Genomic DNA, 25,468 nt, shown 5'->3' on the forward strand with positions numbered 1-25,468 from the left:
TATGCCTTTTATTTTAAGTCAAATCAGTGGCAATATATTCCCTTACATGAACATAATCTGACTGTTAATACATGTACTGAGATGATACTGTTGGTATTAGTTCTATACTTAATATCACTTTCATGTCTCAAATGATTTAGAGAGGATAAAAAACACTGCATCCAGGCAATGCAATACATAAAAATATGTAAATGAAAAAAGAAAGAAAAAAACAAAAATAATAACTGTTTTCGTCCAGTTTACATTTTCCTAAGTGTTAAGCTTTGAAGCATCTCCAGATATCACATTTCTACGTACAGTATGTGACACCCATCCATCCGCCATGAGATAAATTCTGGCTTGTTCAAAGCCGAGTCCTCTGATTGGCCGGGAGCTCGTCCTGGTCAAGTCCCCACAAGAAGCTCCGCAAGCGTGTCACTTCCTTCTGGAGCTCGGGGCTGGGGATTGGCTGGGACAGGTCCAGCCGAGGCGTCTCATTGGGGAGAATAAGCGGAGGATGGTCCAGGAAGCTTTCAAAGATGTCTGCAAAATGTCAGAGAGGGAACACCATGAGAAGAAATACACCGAAATGATAGCTCGAAGGGCATTCATTACTGGGATTATAGACAGTTAGACACCACAATGACGCAGCAGCAGGCGCAACATGTACTGTACTGTGTACTACTGACTGGAAATGGCTTTTAATGATAAAACCATGGAACAAACAATAGAGATTGCTAAGCAGCTCCCCGGCTGCAAGGGTTGACATGGATAGCTACGAGCAATGCATCCATGCCAGCCATGTCTTTGATCAAGATAGACATCTAAGCCCGGGCGGCTGGCGTATAGCCGTCTGGGCACCTTGGCTGGTAATCCAGTCTGGCAGTGTGCCGCGGGTTCGACTGCCGACGGCCTTTACTGTGTGTCACGCCCCCATCTCTCTCTCCCCATTTCCTGTCAGCCTACTGTATATCTATCCCTCTATGAAAAATAAATAAAATAAAGGCGAAAGCCACAAAAACAATATCTAAAAAAAAAGAAATCTAATATGCAATGAATTGATATCGACATTTTAACCACTTGAACCCAATATGTATTCCTACTGTGGGTATGTCATAATAAAAGACCAAATTCTGTGAAAACACGGCGAAATGTACAACTACAAGCTGACAACACAATGTGTCATTAACTTATGGATATATAGGCTATTTTCGACAAAGAGATTTGGTGTAGAGGGAAAGAAGGCTGTGTGGTGGTGGCTGTTCCGTTTACCTCCACTCAGCTCAGTGCCAGGGGGAGGGGCCCAGGAGGCGGGTGGCGCTCTGGCTGGTCCCAGCTTGTAATGGGTGAGCAGGTGGTGCAGCTGGGAGGGGCTTAACAAGGCGTGGTCCTCCAATAGGCTGGTCCAGGATGACTGACAAAATAATGACAGGCAGAAGTATGAACTATCAATATGTCCTGAAAGAGAGGAGGCTGCTGGTTCGGACAGTTAGGCAGGTGCTGTGTGTTCATACTGTACTATGGCAGCAACCAAGCAACGGGCTACAGGTCAACCTTAAAGGAAGTTAGCCTTGAAGGAGCTACTAGTACCGAGTGAGGCCCGACCTCGCTGTGTGATCGGTGTTGAGGCGCTGCAAATCGAAGTTGAGGTGCGGGCCTGGACGTTCTTCAGCATGCTGACCACGGGCCATCAAACAATCATAAGCTTTGTTTGTTCACCATTTCCATTCCCCTCTCTTCCGTGGAAGAAAAAAACTATTCTCTGTTTAACCACATCCCCCTTTGCTAAACCGTACCCTTTTCATTTATGCAGTGTGTGGCTTGAGCAACACTTCCACAGTGATTCGGCAGCAATGTAGCCGGTCAGTATCATATTGGTCATTCAGTAGCTATGGTGAACGCAGCATCAGAGCAGTGGTGGAAAAAGTACTCAAATGTTTTACTTTAAGGTTATGAATGAATGAATGAATGAATGAATGTATATATTAAATATTTTAATTCCGTGTCCGGACAATTTCTTCACCCATCCAACATGGGATTATTAGACACATCACATTCCAGTGTAGACAGCCAGCAACTCATAATACAACCTGATTTTAAACAAGACATCACATACAGTACATTTATGTAGACCTGCACATAGAATATAGTTTAAAAAAACACAGTACAGTAAAATACAGTATTGTAAAAGTATCAATACGGGTGTTATGGAAAGTATTACTACAAATGGACACTGACTAGTGTCTAGTCTAGTGCATCATAACCGTCTTACTTGAAATGCTAAATTAAGAATGATGAAACATGATGACACCTATACAGTATGATATCTGGACATGCTTGTGTCGAAAGGTCTGCGATTCAAATAGAGATGAGAGAACAGAGAACAGACTAGTAGAATGGAGTCTCCTGCTCAGATATAGGAACACTTTGTGATTGGATGGGAAAAGGGAACAAGGACATATTGCTGTTCCTCTTAATTGGTCAACAAAACTTGGTCTGGGTTATTTTTAATACATATTGAATTGAGCTGGCTAAGGCAGAGCAGCTGAACCCCCAGTAAATCGATGTTGCTTCTGCATGGCTAGATAATACGTTTTATACTTCTCCCTACTCCACTTCGAACATGTAAAGAAAAGAAAAGAAGAAATTGCAGCCAGTGAGGCTTGTTTTGTTATTAGTATTATTTGTTTTATATTGAATAAAGTTTTTAATTCATTCATTCATTCATTCATTCATTCATTCAAATAAACTGACTTGTAACTTTAATCTTTTCTGTCATCATTGAATCCTCAATAACCGCAATGTAGAAATACTGTTAAGTAATTGGGTCCGGTAATCAAACTTTACTTGAGTAAAATTACAAAAGTATTCACAACTTATCATTATGTCTAAAATATAGAAAAGCTCATTTGAAAACAGCAGGTCTACAAGCACACAACACGTCACGTGCTGTGTGCTTGTAGACCGGCTATTTTCAAATAGCGTTGTGTGCTTGTAGATCGGCTATTTTCAAACAGTTAAAGTTTAAATAGGGCTGAAGTGGTTAATATATGTTTTGTAATAATAATCTAAACCTAACAACGTAACTTAATAAATTGGTTGTGCTAATTCACTTATTGCCATCGCTCAAAAAAATAAATAAATTGTATATATCCTCTCTTCATAATGTAAATAGTATCTACTACTATTTACTACTTATTTCGATGGAAATAAGCGAATTAGCACAAAAACCCAACCCCCATTGAGGGCTTATATTAGGGGAAATAGCCAATAATGCACTTTGCACAAAATAACACCTGGACCTCTTTGGTGGGGACGTAACAACTACAAATAAAGGTAAGAAAGCATTCTAGCGTGGAATTCTCCTTTAAGTACAGTACTTGAGTTAAGTTGAGTAAAAGCACTTAGTGACTTTCCACCACTGAGTGCACTTAAAGTGAGCACAGGCCTATCAAAAAACAACAGCAGTGAATAAGGCAGATAAGGTGAGGACATGAATACAATGAATAATATGTACGTACTGTACAAATACTGAGTACATTACCTGGATGAGGCGGGTCTTGGGCACACACAGGAAGTTGACAGTGATGGACAGTTTCTTCAGGAACTCAGAGGCGATGTCTCCCAGTCCCGCCCCCTGTAGCCAGTCCAACACCAGGTCCAGGTTGGTGCGGATCTGGACCGCTCTGGACCAAGAGAACAGCCCGTCTTTGAAAGACAAAAGAAAAAAATCAAATGCCACCGGAGTGGAAAAAGCGGCACTCCAAAATAAAGGATGCAAGGACTGGCTCAGATACGCTTTTACGCGTTTGGGCCTCAGCCTTCCTCAGAGCAGATTTAAAGTGGCAAACTTGTAATAATTCTGATTCATGGGAAATAAGAGGTTAAAATTCTATCTGTTATGCAGGTAAATACCTCCAGACATTATTGTACGTCAAAGTAGTAGAGCATTCATTTATGAAAAAGGTTGAAATGTGGAGATACAAGGTTTCTGCCCGACTGCAACGATGTGTTATTATTTCCTGTCAGAATGCCCTTTAGCAAGGCACTGAACCCATACTTAGCACAGTAAAGCATTGTACTGTCTGTACAGACAGTCTCTCTGCAGAGAAAGCAACCATGAGTGATCAACAACACTCAGGACAGAACACGCAGCTGCCGCAGTGCAGAACCTAGTCCTAGAGATATGTTCTGCTTCTGGATAACCACTAGTCCCAGTAAAAACACGCCTAGTGCTGCCTGCAGGGCCATATATCAATTATTAATTTATTATATCAATTATCGGGATATGAGACTGAGATATCTTGTGGTTTCAGATTGGATATGGTAATATCCTAATCCAAGCCTATATGGTGATTTCCTCTTTGTTTGTGTATTTGTGAATTGAGTATTTTAGAGCATTTTATCAATTGAAAATCGTGGACCCTGTTGTAAACAAGTGCAATTCTTAATATGGATTAAGCAAGTAACAGTTTCTCTATTGACTTGTGCTTTCGTTTGAAATGTACCCATTCTGCATACTGTGAAATAAAAATTTCAATCAATCAATCAAACTTAGTATTAAAAAAATCACACTTTTGTGAAGGGAGGGGCTCCCACCATGTGGCTGCCGCATGATGGCATTCATTCATTGCAGATTCACTGCCACTATTACGTTATTATGAGACATGAATGCAGTGTTATTGTATATAAAACTAAATCAGGAGGCGCCCGCTGGCCTAGTGGTCCAGGCGCATGCCACATATAGGCTCTGGCCTGACAGCGTGTCGCGTGTTCGAGTCCCGTTCATGACGACCTTTGCTGCATGTCTCTCCCTTCTCTCTCTCTCGTTCCTATCCGTCTTCACTGTAACTATCAATAAAGGCACAAAAAAGCCCCCCCAAAAACGACGACATGTAGTGCTCTAAAGTAAACAAACATTAAAAGTCCATAGACTTGGCTGCCATCGCTGTAGAGGCCCCACGAGCACACGCTCTAGTAGGACAATTACAAAAGCTTTGCATTGGAGCCGGAGGGGCTAGCGCCCAGAAGGCATCCCCACAATATTGATATCAAGTACTTGCAAAACAATTTAGGTTTGTATATTCTGACCATATGGCATGGCCCTACACACACTACGCTTACCTCTCTCGAGCAGTGTGTTGAGCAAGGAGGTGTTGGTGAAGAAGAAGAGGTAGCCAAAGGTCTGGGAGGTGAGAGGCGGAGACAGACACGCCTCCCGGGACATGAACAGAGAGCAGCGGTACACGTCCACCAGGCCTGCCACGGTGGGGGGCAGGTTGGACACGTCCTCCATCTCCCCTTGGCCTCCCGCACCGTCCCTGCCCGCCTTGGCCTCCGGCGTCAGCACGCCGCCGTCCTTTTCCTTGTCCTTGTCCTCGCCGCCGGAAAACGGGTTTGTGTCCAGGAGCGCGGGGAGCAGAGAGTACAGGGTCTGTGTGTGTGTGTGTGGACACAAAGAAAATATGTATATAATATATATATATATATATATATAGTATATTATACAGCAGGGGGGTTCAACTAGATTAGGCCGGGGGCCAAATTGTAGAAAGATTGTGTATGGAAGGGGCCGCACAGCGTGTGTGTGTGTCAAAATGCATTTTGTGCTCAAACATGAAGATTTATGATAATACATTTGTGCACAGTAATGAGCAGGATAATGTCTATACAGGTATATGCTAACTTAGAATAGATGTAGACCTATTTGACAGTGCATGAAAATGGTAAATGGTGCATTTATATAGTGCCTTTATCCAAGGCGCTTGGTGCATTACATTCACCCATTCACACACACATTCATACACCGATGGTGGCAGAAACCATGCAAGGCACCAATCAGCACATCGGGAGCAATTAGGGGTTCAGTGTCTTGCTCAAGGACACTTCCAGAGGTTACCATCCAGCCACTCTACCCCTGAGCCACCGCCGCCCCTAACATAATTGAAATTATGAATAATTGAATAATGAACATAATTGCCTTGACATTAACGAGCGTCAATGCACACACACACACACACACACACACACACACACACACACACACACACACACACACACACACACACACACACACACACACACACACACACACACACACACACACACACACACACACACACACACACACACACACACACACCTTACTAGTTATTCTACTTTGCAGATTTACATTAATATATGGGACATTCTGCATACTGATTGCGTTAATTATAACTTGATACCAATACTTTTACTCAAGTAACATTTTTATGCAGGACACTTGTACTTGTACTGCAGTATTTCTACATGGAGGAATAAGGGAGAGTACTCTCACCTTGGTGAGGTGATAGACACACTGCTGGAAGGTATGCATGATGACGTCATCAAGCTGCGCCAAGGCCTCCGAACACGTGTCCATGTCGGCAGACAAAACCGGGTCTCCAGGGGCTTTAAAATAAAGACACAGTTATCAATAAAAAGTACTTACTTAAAGCTGCAATACGTAAGATTTATGATTATCCTACCAGAGATTTGAACCCAGAGAGAGTAGCAACATTTCTACTGCTGAGCTAACTGCTGAACACCTGCTTGATCAGGGGCAATATTGCGAGCTTCATGCAATACCGCTTGTCAACGAGCAGTGGGTTGCCTCTACACCACATTGCGACAAGTTGTGAGCTTGGGGCTATTTCCACCGAAAGGTTTAATGAGGAATTATACTTTTAGAGATGTGGTCTCTAAGTGCTGTTATGGGAAGATATTGGCATTAATTAGAATGCCTCAGCCAATCACAAGGAGATGTCGGAACTATGGTATAGTAAGGATTGTTATGGTGTAATGTAAAGACCCCTATCTTTAAACTATGGTATAGTAAGGATTGTTATGGTGTAATGTAAAGACCCCTATCTTTAAACTATGGTATAGTAAGGATTGTTATGGTGTAATGTAAAGACCCCTATCTTTAAACTATGGTATAGTAAGGATTGTTATGGTGTAATGTAAAGACCCCTATCTTTAAACTATGGTATAGTAAGGATTGTTATGGTGTAATGTAAAGACCCCTATCTTTAAACTATGGTATAGTAGGGATTGTTATGGTGTAATGTAAAGACCCCTATCTTTAAACTATGGTATAGTAAGGATTGTTATGGTGTAATGTAAAGACCCCTATCTTTAAACTATGGTATAGTAAGGATTGTTATGGTGTAATGTAAAGACCCCTATCTTTAAACTATGGTATAGTAGGGATTGTTATGGTGTAATGTAAAGACCCCTATCTTTAAACTATGGTATAGTAAGGATTGTTATGGTGTAATGTAAAGACCCCTATCTTTAAACTATGGTATAGTAAGGATTGTTATGGTGTAATGTAAAGACCCCTATCTTTAAACTATGGTATAGTAAGGATTGTTATGGTGTAATGTAAAGAGCGACATGACCCCTTCTTGGCCAGAGGCAGAGCTCATGCTCTCTTTCCCTAAGCGTTCCTATTGTCAGTCAGCAAAGGAAAATAAACACAGGGAAGTGGATTGCCCCCTTCCATTCAAACAAAACCGTATGTGCCAGCTTCAAAATGCAGTACCAAGTGTAGTAACAAGCCCCGTGATATTTCCTGCTATTGTAGGGCTTGACGTTGGCACCTCTTGTGGTTATTCTAAAGGTTACGGTCTTTCTAGGAGGCAATAATAACGATGGGACCTTTTACGTTTTACTAAACTGCTGTTTTTCTGGGATTGTTTTAACTGGACTGATGCCCGGCTGTAGAGCACCGAGTCATCGATGCCATCGACCCTCACCCGAGGGAAAACCAAAAGGGCTTTTCGAGAGGAGAGAACCACACTCGCCCAGATCCTGGCCCTGTGCTTTATTGATTTCAAAAAGGCCTACGGTGTCCCTCCCAACTTGCTCCGGGCAATAGAGACCATGTATGCAGGAACAAGGGTCAAGGTGGTGACCGCCAGATGGTGACAGTGAGGAGTTTGACATCCTGGCTGGGGTAATGCAAGGAGACACCCTAGCCCCCTTCCTCTTTGTCGTCGCCCTGGACTACGCACTCATTAAGGCCATCAGTGGACGAGAGCAGGATCTTGGCCTCACTCTTACACCAAGGAGGTCAAGAAGACACCCTGCAGTAGTCCTGACAGACCTAGAATACGCGGATGACATCAGCCTGCTCTCCAACCTCATGGAGCAAAGCGCAGGAGCTCTTGAGCAGAGTGGAGTCCGAGGGTGCCAAGGTTGGCCTTCGGCTGAATGCCAAGAAAACTGAGGTGATCACCTATAACATCCAAACGGAACATCCACCTCTCACAACAACAGGAGGCATTGCTCTGAAGGAAGTCAATGACTTCAATTCAATGTACTCAAGAAAGATGCAGGAGTGCAAAGCACCAACGAGCTGGCCGGATGTATGGAGAACCGGGATGAATGGAGGCGACGATGGAGGGCTCGTCTGAGGACGACCTAGAGCAGGGGTTTTCAACTGATTATGAACCAGGGACCACCACCCTGACTGAGAATTAACCTGGGGACCACTGTTGTGTTGGGAGGGGGGATACCGTCGTGGTGTGGGGGAAAGAAATTAACCTTCCATATTAAACTCATGTTGCTGTTCATTGTAACTTTGTAAGCAGACACTTGCGGTTGATTATGGGCACATTTCTTTATAATGGTGACTCAACCAGGCAATCCGGTATGGTTTCCCTTGAGATTCTAACTCACTTTTCTGTGGAAGTTCCGAGTAGACTTCCCAGTAACTGATGACATCGACATAATTTGTCACCAGATCATTTACTGCATTGTTTCTCAACTTGTGGTCAATACAATAAATTCAAATACGAATCTTCACTTTCCTACATTACTAAATGCATGGTCAGGGACCACATGCAACACCTTCACGGACCACCAGTGGTCCACGGACCACCTGATGAAAACCCATGACCTAGAGAGTCGGTAACGATGGAAGTTAGAGATCCATGCCCCACCCGGCTATACAATACGTGTTGTACCCGTGTTACGGATGTCGGGGCGCGGGTCTGCTATATGTCTGTCTGTGCGCGCGCGCCCCTGTTTTGTCGTCTCTGCAGATCCGTCCTGCGCAGCCAGTGGTGGGGAGTGTTCCCTACGCTCCACCCTTGGCCGCCTACTCCCATCCTGCGCGTCCAACCAGCGCCTCCACCCTGTCTCACCTGATGGCATAAAGCCCAACTGAAGACTGCGTTCCGGGCCGCTGTCAGTCTGTCATTTGTATCTCTAGAGTAAGGAAGTGACAGCGCGCCCTCCGCGCAGGGAAGAGTGTTCAACCTGTACAAATCTCTATATTAAGAAACCTCCTAAGAGAGAGTTATCAAGTGTTACTTAAAGTCCTAAGTGCTTTCATTTAACTGTGAATCACGAGCAGGTAGTATTAGTAAGTATTTTCCCTATTAGTATTTTCACTGTATCACGTTAGCTAGTTAGGCAGGCACCTTCCCCTTGTACTTTTGTTTGATGGTAGGCATAAGAATAGAGTAGTCTATAGTCTATAGAGTAGTCAGTTAGCGTTTTCTTTTGTTTACCAGTCAGATAGTCAGTATTGGGAGGGGGTTTAGTATAGGGTGCAGTGTTAGGGTATTTTTGTTGCTTTCTTTCCTTTATGGTCCTGCTCAGCCTGCTCACTTTGTTCACCAGTGTTGCACTTGTATTTGTTTCTCTCTGTATGCAACCTAAAGTTAAAGAATAAAACAACTTTTGGCATATACCATCTTGCCTTTTTCCATCATAACCGTCCTAGACTCAGTGAGTCGTAACAACCCGTGTCAGAGTACCCGTTCCACCCATCTGTCTGTGCCCATATATGGGCACCGACTACAAAACAAATGATGTCAGAAAAGGCCAGCTCCATATATGGACCATGGGCAGGGGCCCTGTCCAGAGCCCGGGCTGAGGCCTTTTGTGGCGGTTCTGGAAAACCGGGGGTCCGACCGACTGCCGTGGAACATGTGGAACATGTGTGTCAGATTTTAAGTCGCTGGGGCGAACGGTTCTCCAATTACGTGGATTACAGCCGTACACATGTACAGACAGACAGACGTACAGAAACATGGTGCATTTTATAGAGAGATAGAAGATAGATAGAAGTCACCCTCACCTTCAAACTCCCACTCCCTCTCCATGGCCTCCACTTTGACCTGGAAGAAGTTGAGGAGCTCTGTGGCGTTGGACATCCAGAACATGAGGGGGCGAAGGTCAGACGACAGCTTCTGGACGCTGGGTGTGGCGATCTCCACCTCGGGATCCGTGGAACTGCTCACAATATTGACACACGGAGGGCTGAAATGTCATAGCGTTCATTCTCTCGGGGCGGCTGTAACCGTGCCATTATACCATATATTAACAATTAGAACTGTGTTTTTCATCACCACGACATTTTAATGTTTTTTCTAGCGAAGCCACAGAAATGTGACCCAGGGCCATAACGGCACCGACTACAAAACAAAACGTGAATCAGTCAGCGTGCTGTCAAGTCTCTGGAAGGCATCTCTAAACAGAGGAAACGTGACGACGTGCAAAAATGTTCTTACTTCTGCGTGGGATGCTTATCCCCAAATTCCTTAATGTTATCCTGTAAAGAGAGGGTTGGAGGCAGAACGGAGGGGTGGGGGGGGGGGGGGGGGGGAGAGAGAAAGAGAGAGAGAGTGAGAGTGGTCTGGGCTTAGAGGGAGGGAACAGACAGACAGAGTCTGGCCCGGCCGCCAGAACAATTACAACACATTTTCCAGCAGGAGGGAAGTGACATCAGCTCATCCTCTGTTCCTGTCCGCAGTCTGCCAGGCCACAGTGAAGGGCATCTGTCTGTCTCTGTGTGTGTGTGTGTGTGTGTGTGTGTGTGTGTGTGTCTGTCTGTTATCAAACAGTATACGGCCCCTACTGTTTGTTTGTTATTAAATATGGGACAGTACGTAAACTGGGTCACAGTCTGACGGGTTTTGAGAACTAATATTCCTCAGTCAATATAAAAATAAACAACTAAATGATAATTAAATCAAAGGTGCGATCAGATCACTGCTAATGTAAACGAGTGCTGCGTATGAACTAGTCAGAGCTGGTTCAGTCAGGATTTCCGTGGCGGTTGTTGGTCAGTCTCAGCGCCACACTTCTATTCTCAAACAATCACATACGCACTTTAGTAATGGCAGTGCATGTTTTCAACCCTTTTCATATCAAGGCCCATTATTTATTTGACATTTGAGCCACGGACCGCCATTTGATGACATTTAGCCTCTCTGACCCAAAACGTAGAATATTTTGTTGTCATAATTGACGTTGGTACCATAGGAGAGATAACGTTGATCAAAAATAACAATTCTTCTACATTCTCTAATTGTGCTGACTTCTTGTAAATTAACTAGTAATGCAGATGTTTAACAATAATTTAACTCTTGAGCGTAAAATGAAACCAAATGCACTCATAAGGGTCCATTTGGTATCATTTTACACTACATACACTACATAAGGGTCCATTTGGTTACCGACTCGTATCATTTAGCTGGGGACCACCTAGAACCCTCTCAAGGACCACTGGTGGTCCCCGGACCACTGGTTGAAAACCACTGCTAATGGGATAGTTTGCCTTTCTCATTCACTTGCTGTGTTGCAGTGTTGTTTTTGGCAGCAAATTTAGATTTTAGTTTTAGTCATAGTCTCTTGAATAGTTTTCACTTAGTTTTAGTCACATTGTCGTCACCCGGAGTGTTTTAGTGTTAGTCTAGTTTTAGTCGACTAGATATCATAACATTTTAGTCGACTAAATCTACAGTTAATTTAGTCGCCTAAAATGCATTTTGGCGGGCCTTGATGCCGTCGTAATGGCTGATTTTACACTTGCTGAAAATCTACAAGTTGTGAACTTGTAGATCGGCTATTTTCAGCATGCAACCAAGTGTAAAATGACTTATACTGGATCTCATGTCCACTAGTCCCTTCCTAACATTTTAGTCTAGTTTTTATTTGTTGACAAAATTGTCAATATATTATTTAGTCTTAGTTTTAGTCATCATAGCTTATATTAGTTTTCATTTAGTTTCCATTTAGTTTTCATCAGTGAAAAAAGTTAGTCGACGAACATTTTTCAGCACAAGACTGCTGTGTTGTGCTGCTGCTATGAGTTTCTGCTCAGAACGTACTGTACTAGGGCAGTGGTTTTCATATCGAGGCCCATTATTTATTCAGCATTTGAGCCAGGGACCACAATAACATTTAGCCTCTATAAGACCCAAAACTAAAGGGATATTTTTGTTATCGTTAGATAATATTGTGTACATAATTGCTGTATTCAAAGTCAAAGTCGTACGATTTTTTCACACATGTTACCACAGTGAAATTTGTTTTCCGCATTTGACCCATCCATCTCTTGGAGCGGTGAGCCGCGCTCGGGAATCATTTGATTACCGGTAGTTGATCTTGTGATGTTGTGCCATAGGAGAGATAAAAGCCACATTTTTATCCAAATAACAATTCTTCAAGACACAATTGTGTTGCCTTCTTGAAAATTATTAAGTCATGGAGACTCTTGAGCGCATAAAATGAATGAATGTACAGGTCCATTTGTTTTCATTTTACGCTTTCAAGAGTTAAAGACCTATAAGGGTCCATTTGGTTACCACCTCTCCATCATTTAGCTGGGACCCACTGGTGCTGGTCACCGGACCGTTTGAAAACGACTGTACTAAGGGGATCAGAAGGTCCCAATTGGGTTGGGGAGTATTGTATTGTATACATATGTATTATGGTCCCTCAGAGTATACCTAAAAGAGGATCCACTCATCACCAAACCAAATAAATGTATTGCAACTTTTACAAAATGGAAGATGGGAACGGTGTGGCTCCAATGTCAATCTCACACACTCCAGGTCAGTCTTTGACATCAGTTTTCTATGTATGATATCTGTGACGTTACGTACGACAAAATATTTGGACAAGGTCGACTCGAAGTTAACGTGTTTCCAAAAGTTTAAAACGCATGAAATATAAAATGAGTGGAGGTACTTCTGTGGACTGCTGGCAGTGTGCACAAGACATGTGCTGCTGATCGCTCCAGCAGTTTGCGATAGTCGCCTTTATTAATTCCTGTTTATATCCAATATTTATTTGTACATTTTATTTTGATTGCCTTGTTCCACTTCTGCTTTGGCAATGTAAACGTACGTTTTCCCATGTCAATAACGCTCCTTTGAATTGAATTGAATTGAATTGTCGACAGACGGACGCCGGGCGGACAAACAGACAGACACTCAAGACAGACAGGCGCGCACAGCCGCACACACACACAACACACACGCGCACATGCGCGCACACACACACACACACACACACACACACACACACACACACACACACACACACACACACACACACACACACACACACACCGTCTTATAGACATCTGTCTAGACTCCTGCAAGAGCCATGAGTCATGAAACTACTTCAATTCAATTAGCGAGTTGTCCTGGCCGAGCTAATAATAACCCAGTATGTGCTCTCACACCATGATCTTGTAAGAGTCATCAGTGTTCTTCAAAGATTTCAAATGAATTCCATTCCAGACACTCTTGGATCCTGACCTGGTTATCGTGTTAGGGTGGACCCGTGGCTCTTCCCTTCATCATAATACAAATATTTCTCATCATAACTCACCCACACAATTCCTTTGATCAGATTGGCCGCCTTGAGCAGTATCTGGGGCGTGAGAGCAGGGTCAAGATGCTTGGAGGCGTGGTCTATCATTATTGACAGGAGGTAGGCAGGGGCCAAGGGCCCGGCACCGGAGTCTGGGGATGAGTTTTTGGAGATGATCTCCTATAAGGGAAAATATGAGGGACACATTTTTAATTGGTGCCATGCTTCGATTTTTACATTTGACAAGTTAGGCTTTTTTCCCCTTTTTTATAATGTATTTATTTTACATTTTATGCTTCATTGAGATACAGTATGAAAACAGGAAAGACAGGAAAGGGCAGGAGAGAGAAGGGAACCGGAGTGCAAACTGACTGTGAAAAGTAGAGTGAATTAGTCATCAAATGGCAGCAGGTGTGGGGAATTCGACAGGTGTGAGGAATTTTCCAAATCAAGCTTAGGCTAGCGTTGCCATGGTAATCAATTCGCTCATTTGGACCACGGCCAGAGCCTTTTCTGGTGGTCCTGAACGACAGCGCCTATCCAACCGACTCGAGTCGACGTGTGTAATGAATTAGAAGTCACTCGGTGGAAGACACATGGATTACAGACATAAGCACATACAGAGATTCCCTGCATTTGTTTGAACTTTGCTGATTTTCAACCTGAATCCTATAAATTGCTCTCTGGCGAGGTAGAAAAGTGAAAATCTGACATACCGGTAATAATACAATGTGTTCCTTGTCTCGAGAGCTCACTCTCAAAGGCATACAACGTACATAAAACAACAGTAGACCTATCTTCTCACGATGGAGCGGCCAATGGTTAAGTTCAAGGTGTGTAAAGGGTCAGCAGCACTAACGGTGATAATAAACCCTGTGAAGCTCAGATGTTCATGTTAGAGTGAAGTGTAAGAGGGAGACACATCATCATGGCCCTGAGATAAGAAGAGAGGGTGGAAGGAGTTTATAGAAACGTCTCGGTAAAAATAAACAGGGGGGCCTATCAGAGTGAGCAGAGGAGAACTATGTGATGGGCCGGCGGCCGAGTCAGGGGAGGATGGAGACGTGAGACACATGCAGCGTCTTGAAGATGAGATGACGTTTTTAATTTGAAAACAAATTCTCACATCAACCTCCGTTCCCTGAACCTGCCACATTTTTACCGTTCCCTCAGCCGCCCGCGGAATTTGGGAGGACGGCTTGTAGTTGTTAAGCTCTGTGGTGGAATCGGCCCCAGAATGTAATGAAACTGGAGCGCTCACAGTAATCCCTTTGGATGATTTTAAACGTTTCCTTCGGACATTTAAACCAACGTCTGCAACGGGTTTTTACTTTGTATTCAAGTGTTTTATGTATTTGGTGTTTTTGCTTTGTGTTTTTATTATAATACTAATGTTGTAATCCCAACCTGATTGCTTTCTTGGCCAGGGTAAGTGAGATACCAAAGAAATACCAGTTGGAAATGGAAGATAGAGAGTGATAATTTTTTATTTTTTTGATAATTGTTATCCCACGAACCATTTTTTTCACCCAGTGCCAATTATCTAATGTAATCCTGGGCGCTACACTTCCTCTGCCAACCTGGTGGGGGGGGGGGGGGGCAGCGGACTGACCTCATGCTTCCTTATATGCATAAGGAGTCCAAGCAGCTTCTTTTCACCTGACAGGGGGGAGTATCCCCGGCCGGACGTAGTGCGTGGAAGGAACACGTTATTCAGACCAGTTTCTTTCCCCTCCATCAGGCGCCCCGGCCTGGCCAGGGGGAGGTATAGAGAGTGATTCTGACTGTGAGCATGGAATCTTGTTCGCGTTTGAGTAAATGGTCACGCCCACTCCTACTAGTAGTAGGGGATAAAGTAGTCCGTTTTAGACCCCGAGGAGGGGCGCCGTCTCAAGCGAACTTGAGCCATGAGCGTGCAAGTTGGTGTGTCGCATGTTGCGAAGCTTGCTTAGCCGACTCAGCCCCGTTGGAGTTGCAACCGGTAAGCACAGAATAGTAGATCATGCTCTGGCGACTGGCGAGAGCGGTTGCCCCCCGACTGCCACTCAAAGTGGCTACATGGCCAATCACAGTGTGTCCTTGGCACAAGTGCACTGGCCAATCACAGCGCGTCCTTACTCAAACGCGAGGAAGATAAATGGTAAATGGTGCATTTATATAGCGCCTTTATCCAAGGTGCTTTACATAGATTGTGCATTACATTCACCCATTCATACACCGATGGCGGCGGAAACCATGCAAGGCACCAACCAGCACATTAGCGGTTCAGTGTCTTGCTCAAGGACACTTCGACACTAACTCTGGGGGAGCCCGGGTTCGAACTGGCAACCTTGTCATCATCGTCACCACGTCTCACCTGCAGCAGCGCGTCGGCGTGCCGGGGGTGGAACCTGAGGAGGGCCTCGGTGGAGCCCAGGTACTGCCTCAGGGCCTCCTGGCGGTCCACCAGCCCCGACGCCGGGCAGCAGGGCGTGGAGGAGCCGGCGTCCGCCTGCTGCCAGGGCAGCGCCAGCGCCAGCGGAGGAGCCGGCGTCACGCGGGGGTCGCGGTACAGGAAGAGGAAGTGGCCCCCCAGCCCGATCACGTCGCCAGGCTTCAGGACGGCGTCCCGGTAGAGGGCCATGCCGTTGTGCGTGACAGCCCCTCCCCTGAAGGGCCGCATGAGAGCTGAGGACACAAGAGGGAGACCTGAGATCAGATTCTAAAAATGTCAATGTCAGTTTTCTGAATGTTTCTATGTCAGTCGTTCTTCGATTTTTCAAAAATAGCAGACCTACAAGCTCGTAGCGCGCCACTCGGTGGCGTGCTATGAGCTTGTAGATCTGCTATTTTTCAATAGCTAAAGCATAACATGATGCTAACACCAAAAGGGGACCATAAGATGTGTATCTGTTCTTGCAGTCTATGAACTATTCAGGGTCAGGACTGCTTTCCTGCAGTCCCCTTTACTCAAAACTAAATGTGGAGAAACCAGCGTTCAGTTTAGATCACCGAATATCTGGAACAATCTCCCAGAAAGCTCTTTTAAATCAAAGCTGGAGATATATATTTTTTTGATACATTTCTTGTGACTTTATTCTCATATTTGTATCTGTTTTATTTGAGCTTATTCTAATTTTCTATTTTCTTAAACCCTGATTTTTTTTTATCGCATTATGAAATAATACAATTCATTGTAATTAAAAGCACAATTTTGTGTAAATCAGTTGCTGTTGAAATGCTCGGCTATACAAATAAACTAAAAGCCTTTGATCCAGGCAGCCACAGTACTCCAAACCTAACAGAGCGATGTTATCACATATCCTAAGTGCTGCACTCAATTCAACAGACATGCAGACAGCATCCGCCCATGTTGCTACTGCACTGCACCACCATTTTCTCCGCTTTGCGTTGTTTTGTTTGATGTGTCTCCTTTGTTTGTGGATGCTGTTTATCTGCCATGCCTTGCTGGCAACCCAAACTCCTTATCTTCCTCTGGACACACGCAGCATGCGGCAGCAGCACAGTACAACCGATCTGAATTCTGGGGTTCTGTGCCACACCCTGTTTTGATTGCAGCGCAGACATTGCAGTCAGAACTGCAGCATCACTCCCAATCTTCCGCCGTAGTCTGAAAACCCACCTTTTCAGACTCCATCATGGCCCATAGCACTTACCCCACCCCCTTAGATAGCATTTCTGTAGACTTAGATAGCATTTGATACAGACTTATAGCATATTATGTAGACAGCACTATAATTGCATTGTATGTAGTCATAGCACGTCATAGTACATATGTATAGCATAGTAGTATAGATGTATAGTTTATACGTATAGCTTCATTATATAGATATGCCACTGTTACTTTCTTAGCTTACGCATGTTTCTTGATAAATGTTTTTATGTGATGTATTCCCATGCTTTTTTGTTCTTGCTTAATGTAAGTCGCTCTGGATTAAGAGCGTCTGCTAAATGCCTAAATTGTAAATTGTATGATGAACGGCTCTATTTTCTTTTTGTTAAGCCAGAGTACAGTAGGCAGTCCGCTTCACCCTGCACTTCTATTTTTGTAATGGTTACTTAGGATGGTTCTCAAACATTTCATGCCAAGTTCCCACAAATTGTTGTGTATTTTGGCCATACCGGAATATATCTGCATTGTTAATAATGTTAAAATGAAATCTAAATGTTTCAAAAATAAATAACAATCTCACAATGCATTGCATCATGACACAACAAAGCCTTCAGATCTGCTATTTTCAAATAGCCAAAGTATAAAATAGAGTTAAAGTGGTTAAATTGTTGTGCTGGTGGGGCCTCTGGAACCCCCAAGGGGCTGATGAAAAAAATATATTGACTCTTTTTTTCAATATTGCATATTGATACAGGGCAGAGAAATCCAATCACAACCAAGCGTGGCCAGACCAAGGGCTCCATTTTCGTCACCGCTAAACCCCTTATTCCTAAACTTCTTTGACTTTTTTTTACTATTTTGAATAGTTAAAATGGCCAGTCTACAAGCTCACAATGTCAATGTAGATTGGCTAGTTGAACTATTCAAAAATGTTTTTCAAAATAGTAAAAAAAGGCAAAGATGTTTAGGGATAAGGGGTTTAGCAGTGACGAAAATGGAGCCAGTGCAAGACAGATTCGTCCTCGGAACCCACTTTGTGAAATACACTGTGAAACACTGTGTTGGCTGTGTTCAAAGGAGGGAAGCGGACTGGAGAGGGAGATCTCTGTTGCAACAGTGACTCTGTCGAAGCGTTAATCTATAATAAAGCCTTGACTGGGACCTTTACAAAGTTGCGTGCAGACTGCAGACTTCTATTTAATCACTGTTGGTCCTGCACCTGCCGGCCAGCAGATATGCCTGTTCAATTCTTTCTTTAACAGCGTGTTCATCCCTTATTTGTTACATCATTTAATTTCACTGGTGGAAGTGGAACTCAGTTCTCTTGGTCAACTTGTGGGTCTGAAGACAAATGTATGATTTATGGCAGGCCAGGGATGAACAAGAGGCCTTTTTTGTACAGCTGGAACCTCATTTTGACGTTGTTCCAAACCTTGTCCGGAGGGTGTCTCAGGAACAGCGGAGTCTCTCCTGACCAGCAGGTGTCTAGCCAGGAGGTCAGGTGCGGACAGGAAGGTGTCCACCTTCAGCGGCCTCTTCCCTTTCCTCTCCCTCTCTCGGTCCTTCTCGCGCTCCCTCATCGTGGGCTTCCTCCCAAACACGTGTGTTTGCCCCACCATGATGTACAAAACAAAATCCTGAACATAAACAACACAGATAGGGAAGGAGAAAGATAAAGAGCAAGGGAGACAGAGAGAGAGAGAGAGAGGACGGGAGGTCTGCCGTTATCTTCTGAGCTCTGTGCTCCCGGTAATCTCCAATCTTTCCAGATGTTAAGTTGCGCAGAAGGCAGGCCGATAAGGTATGAAGTGTGTCACAGTTTGCGACAATGGGGACCTGTGTGAGGTCATTGTGCGAGATGGAGTGATGTGCACAGAGGGGTTTTGTGCTGTCTGTGGAGGTATTGTTGAGGTATTGTGTTGCTGTGGAGCTTGTTTTGTGCTTGGCGTTGAATGGGAGAGGCTGTGTGAGAGGGATGGAAACAGTGATGGTATGTGGCGATTAGGGAACATGCAGGTATGATGTCATGCGTTATGGGGTGTGCACGCGTGTGTCCCCCGAGCGCGTTCGGGGCATCCGTGCGCACATCCATGAGTGAGTCTAGAGGCGCGTGAATGCTCACTGTACTGAAGGCCTACTTTCGATGTGTTTATTGTGGTGGTGGCTGTACGTACGTGCGTGCCTACGTGTGTTTGTGTGTCTTATGTATCATCTGACGGTGCCCGTCTTGCCTTGCTCTGGTCGTAGCCCTGCAGCAGAAGGAAGTAAGGACGATCCGTGGGCGGAAGGATCAAGCTTTGGGACATCACTTCCAGGTCGCAGCTGGAGTAGTCCTTCTCATCTTCTTTGGGTGGTTCCTTCATCCAGCTCACCTTGCCTCCTTCACTCTTAGACGCTATAGTCTGCAGTAGTGGGTTTAGGCATGTTGGTTAGAACACGTGATTTTAAAAATATTTGACTTTAGTGAAAAGTGAAAATTAAGCTGTTGTGAGCTTGTAAATGGACTATTTTGTCAAATATAAAACCTGACAGACCAGACCCTCAAACATACAGTATAAACCCCACAGACCAGGGGTTTTCAACATGTTCACTACATTGTATACAGTTGTGTTGCAGATTCAACTTTTTCATAGATTTCATAGACTTGTTTGACAGCACTGTCATCAGTGTTGGATTCATGTTCGGACAGTTCACCACTTAAACCCTCAATATTTAGAAAACATCATCTGCTCCTTTGCCACTCTACACCGACCAAACCTCTGTCAAAAATCTGCAAGCTCACACCGGTGTTGTGTGCTTGTAGATCTGCTATTTTCGACTAAAATGTACCCCTCAGAAAAGGGATGTCACAGAAAGATTTGGCAGCCCCGCTGCAGTAACTCTGAGGACCCCCTAGGGGTCCCGGACGCCCTGCCCTGTTGAAGACCCCTAAAGTAGTAAAGGAGGCTGAAAACAACAGCCAAAAAAGAACACGCACATCCAAGTGCCTACTAGGCTGGGCGGGAACCCATTTTGGTGTTAGCATCATGTTATGCTTTAGCTATTGAAAAATAGCAGATCTAGCAGATCTCACCTCTGCTCCAGGCATCATGCTCACAATGTTCTTCCGGTCGTGTATCCCTCCACCGTTGTTAGGGAGGTTGCCGGAGCGACGGGTGTCGTTGCCGACGTGGTTTCCTTGGCGACGGCGCAGGCTGATGTTCATGTCGCTGATGCTCCTCCTGAGCTCGGAGTTCCTGGGGCGGTGGCCACGCTCGAAGTCCTCCGGCTCGCCCCCCGAAGACATCCTGCCCCGCCTCCAGCGCACGCCTGGCAACCCAGACAACCACAGCACAATTTAGCCGATTTTAGTTTTGTGTGAAGTCGTGTATTTTCTTGCAATGTCGATTACATAGTGGTGTATGAGTAGAGTAGTGGTTCTCAAACATTTTGATCAACGACCCCCAAATTGACTTGGGTAAGACTTTCAAAGATATTAAACTTTTTGCAACAGCCGAAAAATAGAGGGGGCTTAAGTGGGGCTTAAGTGTTTAAACTGTTAGTTAGCTGGGGACCGCCCCTGAACTCCCTCAAGGACCCCTGTGGGTCACCAGACCCCACTTTTGAGTACCAGTGGTGTAGAATACTTTGTAGTTGTGTTAAAAAAAAACGAAACGAAATACTAATATCTGAAGGTGAGAATGTTTTATTTGCCTTATGACAACATCTCACCTGGGTTTATTCAAGTCGAACAAGACAATGTTTCTGCATACGTCCATTCACGTGTAAGACAGAACCAGATGTATACCTTGGTAATTCTCTCCCTCCCTCTCGCGCTCCTTCTCTCTCTCACTCTCGCCTCTCTCGTACTCTTCCTTCCGCTGGATCTCGAAGCGGCGCTCGAATCCGTCTTTGGGCCGCCACATGTCCACCAGCAGGAGGGGACGTTCCCACGGGGCCACGCCTCTCCGACACTCGGTCTCCCATTGGACGGCTCCACCTGGCAGCTGCGTGGGCTTTCCGATGACATCACACAACAGGAAGTCCTCCGGGTTGTGTTTCTGGAGAACTAGTGGGAGGTGATGAGGGGAAGGGAAGCCGAGGCAAAACATTCTCTGTTTGTGTTTTTCTATTAAGTCATTTCCACGTTATGTTTTCTTTAACGTTTTGAACAAACCAGTACACAAACTGTAATGATCGTATCATAGCGAGGGGTTCAAAATGAGAAAAATTTCCGCCCTCTACTAGGGCTGGGCAATTAACCAAAACCATATCGAAACCGATATTAACAAAACCAACTTAAAGCTGCTATAAGCAATAATATGTCAACATTTTAACGACCTTTTTTTTTGGTATTCAGAGAGCCAGCAATGGGTAGAACGCTCCCAAAAATAATTTAGTCTCTGTGACACAAGGGCCGCAATCTGCATTCAAAGATTTTCCTAGAAGCTTTGTCATTTGCTTGTCTACTTCCTGATTGATTAGTCATTGCGACCAGGTTTTATAATGAACAAATCAATTAGTCTGATTAAGCACTGTCTTATCCCAATATTATACTTCCTTGTACAATGGTGTCATACAAACATTGCGAAAATAGTGGATTTACAAGTGGGTGCGTGGTTGTGAGCTTGAAGATAGATTTGTACCTGTATCCTCTGCCTCGTCCCTCTCCCGCTCGGTGTAGCGCGTGATGACCTGGGCGATGAGCTGCCTGGCGGTGGAGTGAGCGTTGGCTAGCAGCGAGCGGTAGTTGGCCCCGCTGGAGAGAGCGTCTCCGTAGATCTTGATGAGGCCGGGGGCCGAGGACGAGGCCGGGGGCAGGTAGTGGTGGGACGACGGCGCGGCGGAGTGGGCCCACAGCTCTCTCTGGCTCTCCCCCACCGCCCGGTCACGGTCGCTGTTGGAGCGCCTCCCCAGGAAGAGGTGTGACAGGCGCTTGGCGCGCGACTGGGGCCCGGCGGCGGGCCGCGGCCGGAGGAAGGCCGGGGAGGGGGACGGGGACGGGGCCGGGGAAGCCAGGGAGGGGGTGGAGGCGGAGAGGGAAGAGGAAGGGGCCGAGGGGCCCTCGTGGAGCGAGGCTGCGTCAGAGCTGGTGGTGGATCTGAGAAGGACCAGAGGGCAGAGGGGAAGACAGATGGAGAGGAAAGGGCACTGGTCAGCTGTGAGTTATGACATGACTGCACATGCACAACATGGACGAGAATAACAACAGTCAGTGGGAAAGTTTGCAGGGTTCAGTAGGCACTGTTCTGCCCAGGGTTTGATTTGCTGAGGGGGGATGGGGGAGAAAATATGCCTCTGCTTTAGATTGTTTGTTATGAGATCCAACGCCTATAGCTGTATTCTTTGTCACTGAAAACAAAAGGTAGCAATTGCAGTAGTGTAACAGCTAATGCAAGATCATTTCAGCAGATGTAGTATACATTAATTTACAATAGTCCTTACGTACTTAAAACATTCCAATACGTAAACAGAGAATGACCTTGTGTGTGAATTCTGTCCCTCAGGGAATTCTATGCCCTCTCCTTCTTCCCCTCTACACCAAATACTGTATGTTCGAAAAAATAGGCGATCTACAATCACAGTGTGTTGCGACTCGTGAGCTTGTAGCTCGCCGATTTTCTCTGAATGTTCACTTGCTCAGAATAGGCTCTATGCACACAGAATAACTCTTCCTACTTCCGGCCCCCTTCCCTACTTCCTTCACAGGTGTTACCGATGATGACCAATGGCTCTGTTCCATTTAGTGTACAGTGGTTCTCAAAGTGGTTTTCAAGGACCTCCATAACTCTTGTTACACACCCGTAAGGGTCCACTTGGACCCCACTCAAGGTCACTTTGAGACCCATTAGTGTAGCAGAGTATTTCCAGTGAGCCAACATTCACAATAGTAGCACCCTGACTCTGTTTGACCAGAATGGAACAGAGCCTTCATCAGTAACACCTGTGAAGGTAGTAGGGAAGGGGCAAAAATGGTTGCTGTGCATAGAGCCTATTGGGAGGCCAGGGTACGTTTCCAGAGCTCCAGACTGACTTGACTGAGATAGAGCTGGGCCAGCGGCCCCCGAGCTTGGCAAAGTGTTTCCGGGGAGAGTTGATCCAGAGACCCACTGGGAAATGAAGCTTTCTGCTGAAGCGGGGACTGCCAGACCCCTCCATCTAAGAGGAGGAATGGGGAGAGACAGAGATATGACAGAAAGACAAGAGAGGCGGGTGAGCGTGGTCTCTGAGTGAGAGAAAACAGTTAATACATAAATATGTTTATGTTTGGACTCTATAATCCACTGGTTCCTAAACACTGGGTCCCACTGGGACCCATTTGTGGGTCGCGGACACATTTTGTGGGTCCTTTTATTTTTTCTTTATTTTTTAATTATTATTTCAAAACCTTTTCAGAAAAACATTTAAAAGAAAACGCATAACTTTTCATGAAACAAATTCAATATATTTTTTTCAAATTCAATATTTCTTTTGAAGTTTTCTTCATGAAATTACTGAAAGAAATTATTGAATTTGATCAAAGTAAATCAAAGAAATGTAATAAATTAGAAAATAAATGATTAAGATGTAGTGAAAACAGCCGATCTACAAGCTTTGTTTGTAGATGTGCCATTTTCACTATAGTTTGGATCCCGGGGCAAACGCCCAATCTCTCTTTTGGTTCTCGGCCTGAAAGGTTCGGGAACCACTGGTATAATCTATGGTTGTTGAGATAATCTGTCCCCTGCATTATGCATTACGGTGAGGAATGTGTATCAGCAACGCCAAGGCGGAAACAATGTAACAATAGCATGACCTCATCACGTAGAAACACCAACAGGATAACTACAGTAAACGGTCAACATGGTGTGTCACTCCAAAACAAGCGGGGAAAAAACAGAGCTCAAATCTCGTAAATGGTGCATCTCTCTTCTAAATATAGACCCTTCGTCGCTTCTGTAGTCTCCAAACAGGAAACGTGTTTTGTTTTGTGAGACTCAGGTCCAGCTGTTGTGATGAAAGGGAAGTGCCTGCTCTAACGGACACAGGCCTGTCTGGCCTTCAATCTGATGGCTCTAAAGCAGTGCTTCTCAAACGTGTTCATGTCAAGGCTTTCCATGTACAATTTGGGGGTCCCTAAATTGTAGTATTTGGCCGCCCATTTGAAATAGATTTGTGCCAGGGACCCCTATACAAGATTTGTGTGTTGTGTGGTGCTTCAAAATTATTCAAAATTGTTCAGGGTGTGTAGATGTACAGTAGGCTATACTGTAGGTTTAAAGTGGTTCAACCGATGATTAATGAGATTAACGAGCCTAGATTAACTAATTTAGCTGGGGACCCCCTGGAACACCCTGAAGGACCGGCTGTTGGTCCCCGGACCCCACTTTGAGAACCAGTGCTCTGTTTCCTTCAATACGATGGCTCACTGAATCACCGCACACATCACAATGACAAGCATCACACCCAGGGGTTTCCTCCGTACTACAGGTGGGATTTGGAGAGGTTACGTTATAGTCATTAGTACAGTAAGTGTTCACACCTGAGGCAAACGTTTAATACTGGTTTATTTATTAAACATTCACTAGTTCGTTAGCTAAGCTTGTTAATTTATGTTTTTATTTTATGTGTGTAAAATAATTTATAATAACAACAAATGTGATTTATGTCAAAACTTTTTAACCTGCAGTTTAGTAGTTAGTTTCTGTGTTGCCCAGTTTTACTACCCTACCCTGTTCTATCATTGTGCAAATAAGATAACATAATCTAAACTGTTACGAACTGATAAGACTTTGGATCAAATATGAAACGTTTGAATTGCGCATCCATATCTCAGCCATCGCTTTCAATGTTATTCTTCTGTACAGGAAGTATAGATTAGGTTGTCATTGGGTCCCACATAGTCGTAGACTCGTAGAACATTGTGAAAACTATAGAAATCAAACATTAATAAAATATACTGTAGTGCAGGCTATAGACATTTGAGGTTTTGTAAACACTTACCCACAGCCTCTTCTGGTGTGTTTTCTAGTGTATATAACAGATATCCTTTGCAAGAGATGTTGGCCAGGCTAAACGCAAATACGCAACTTGAAGCAAATTAAAAAGAGAGCAATTTTCTCTCTCCCCACGACAAAAACTCCATCTTTCAAATGTCTCTGCCTGTCACTTATCAATGTACGCTTCACTAATACTCACTGTCCATTACTTTTAAAGACCGAATAGCTTCTACTTTGCTTTCTTCCCCCCCACAATCCGGACCAAAAGTGCTCCCTCTCT

At 44.5% G+C, this 25,468-nt stretch overlaps 1 protein-coding gene across 1 annotated transcript; it reads right to left on the reverse strand.

Moving 5' to 3' along the window:
- Positions 1–25,468, reverse strand: rasip1 (Ras interacting protein 1). Its single transcript, XM_083761840.1, has 16 exons — positions 25,193–25,468; positions 23,244–23,368; positions 21,856–22,310; positions 21,018–21,278; positions 20,304–20,539; positions 19,462–19,632; positions 18,663–18,867; positions 15,974–16,284; positions 13,636–13,797; positions 10,524–10,564; positions 10,091–10,245; positions 6,296–6,408; positions 5,104–5,413; positions 3,524–3,687; positions 1,252–1,393; positions 1–522 (listed from the first exon to the last, which is right to left on the reverse strand). The coding sequence occupies exons 2-16, from the start codon at positions 23,366–23,368 to the stop codon at positions 344–346; spliced, it is 3,030 nt and encodes a 1,009-aa protein (XP_083617966.1). The 5' UTR covers positions 25,193–25,468; the 3' UTR covers positions 1–343.

The sequence above is a fragment of the Protomyctophum parallelum genome (assembly GCF_964188405.1).
Source record: "Protomyctophum parallelum genome assembly, chromosome: 3".
In the NCBI taxonomy this organism is placed as follows: domain Eukaryota; kingdom Metazoa; phylum Chordata; class Actinopteri; order Myctophiformes; family Myctophidae; genus Protomyctophum; species Protomyctophum parallelum.

Bases quoted from the DNA above. Each gene is read 5' to 3' on its own strand.
- rasip1 (XM_083761840.1), bottom strand. From the start codon at position 23,368: ATGGAGGGGTCTGGCAGTCCCCGCTTCAGCAGAAAGCTTCATTTCCCA. The intron at 13,798-15,973 runs GTGAGACGTGGT...TTTCCCTTATAG, and splicing joins ACGCCGACGCGCTGCTGCAG to GAGATCATCTCCAAAAACTC. The intron at 6,409-10,090 runs GTGAGGGTGACT...TTTATTTTAAAG, and splicing joins GAGGGAGTGGGAGTTTGAAG to CCCCTGGAGACCCGGTTTTG.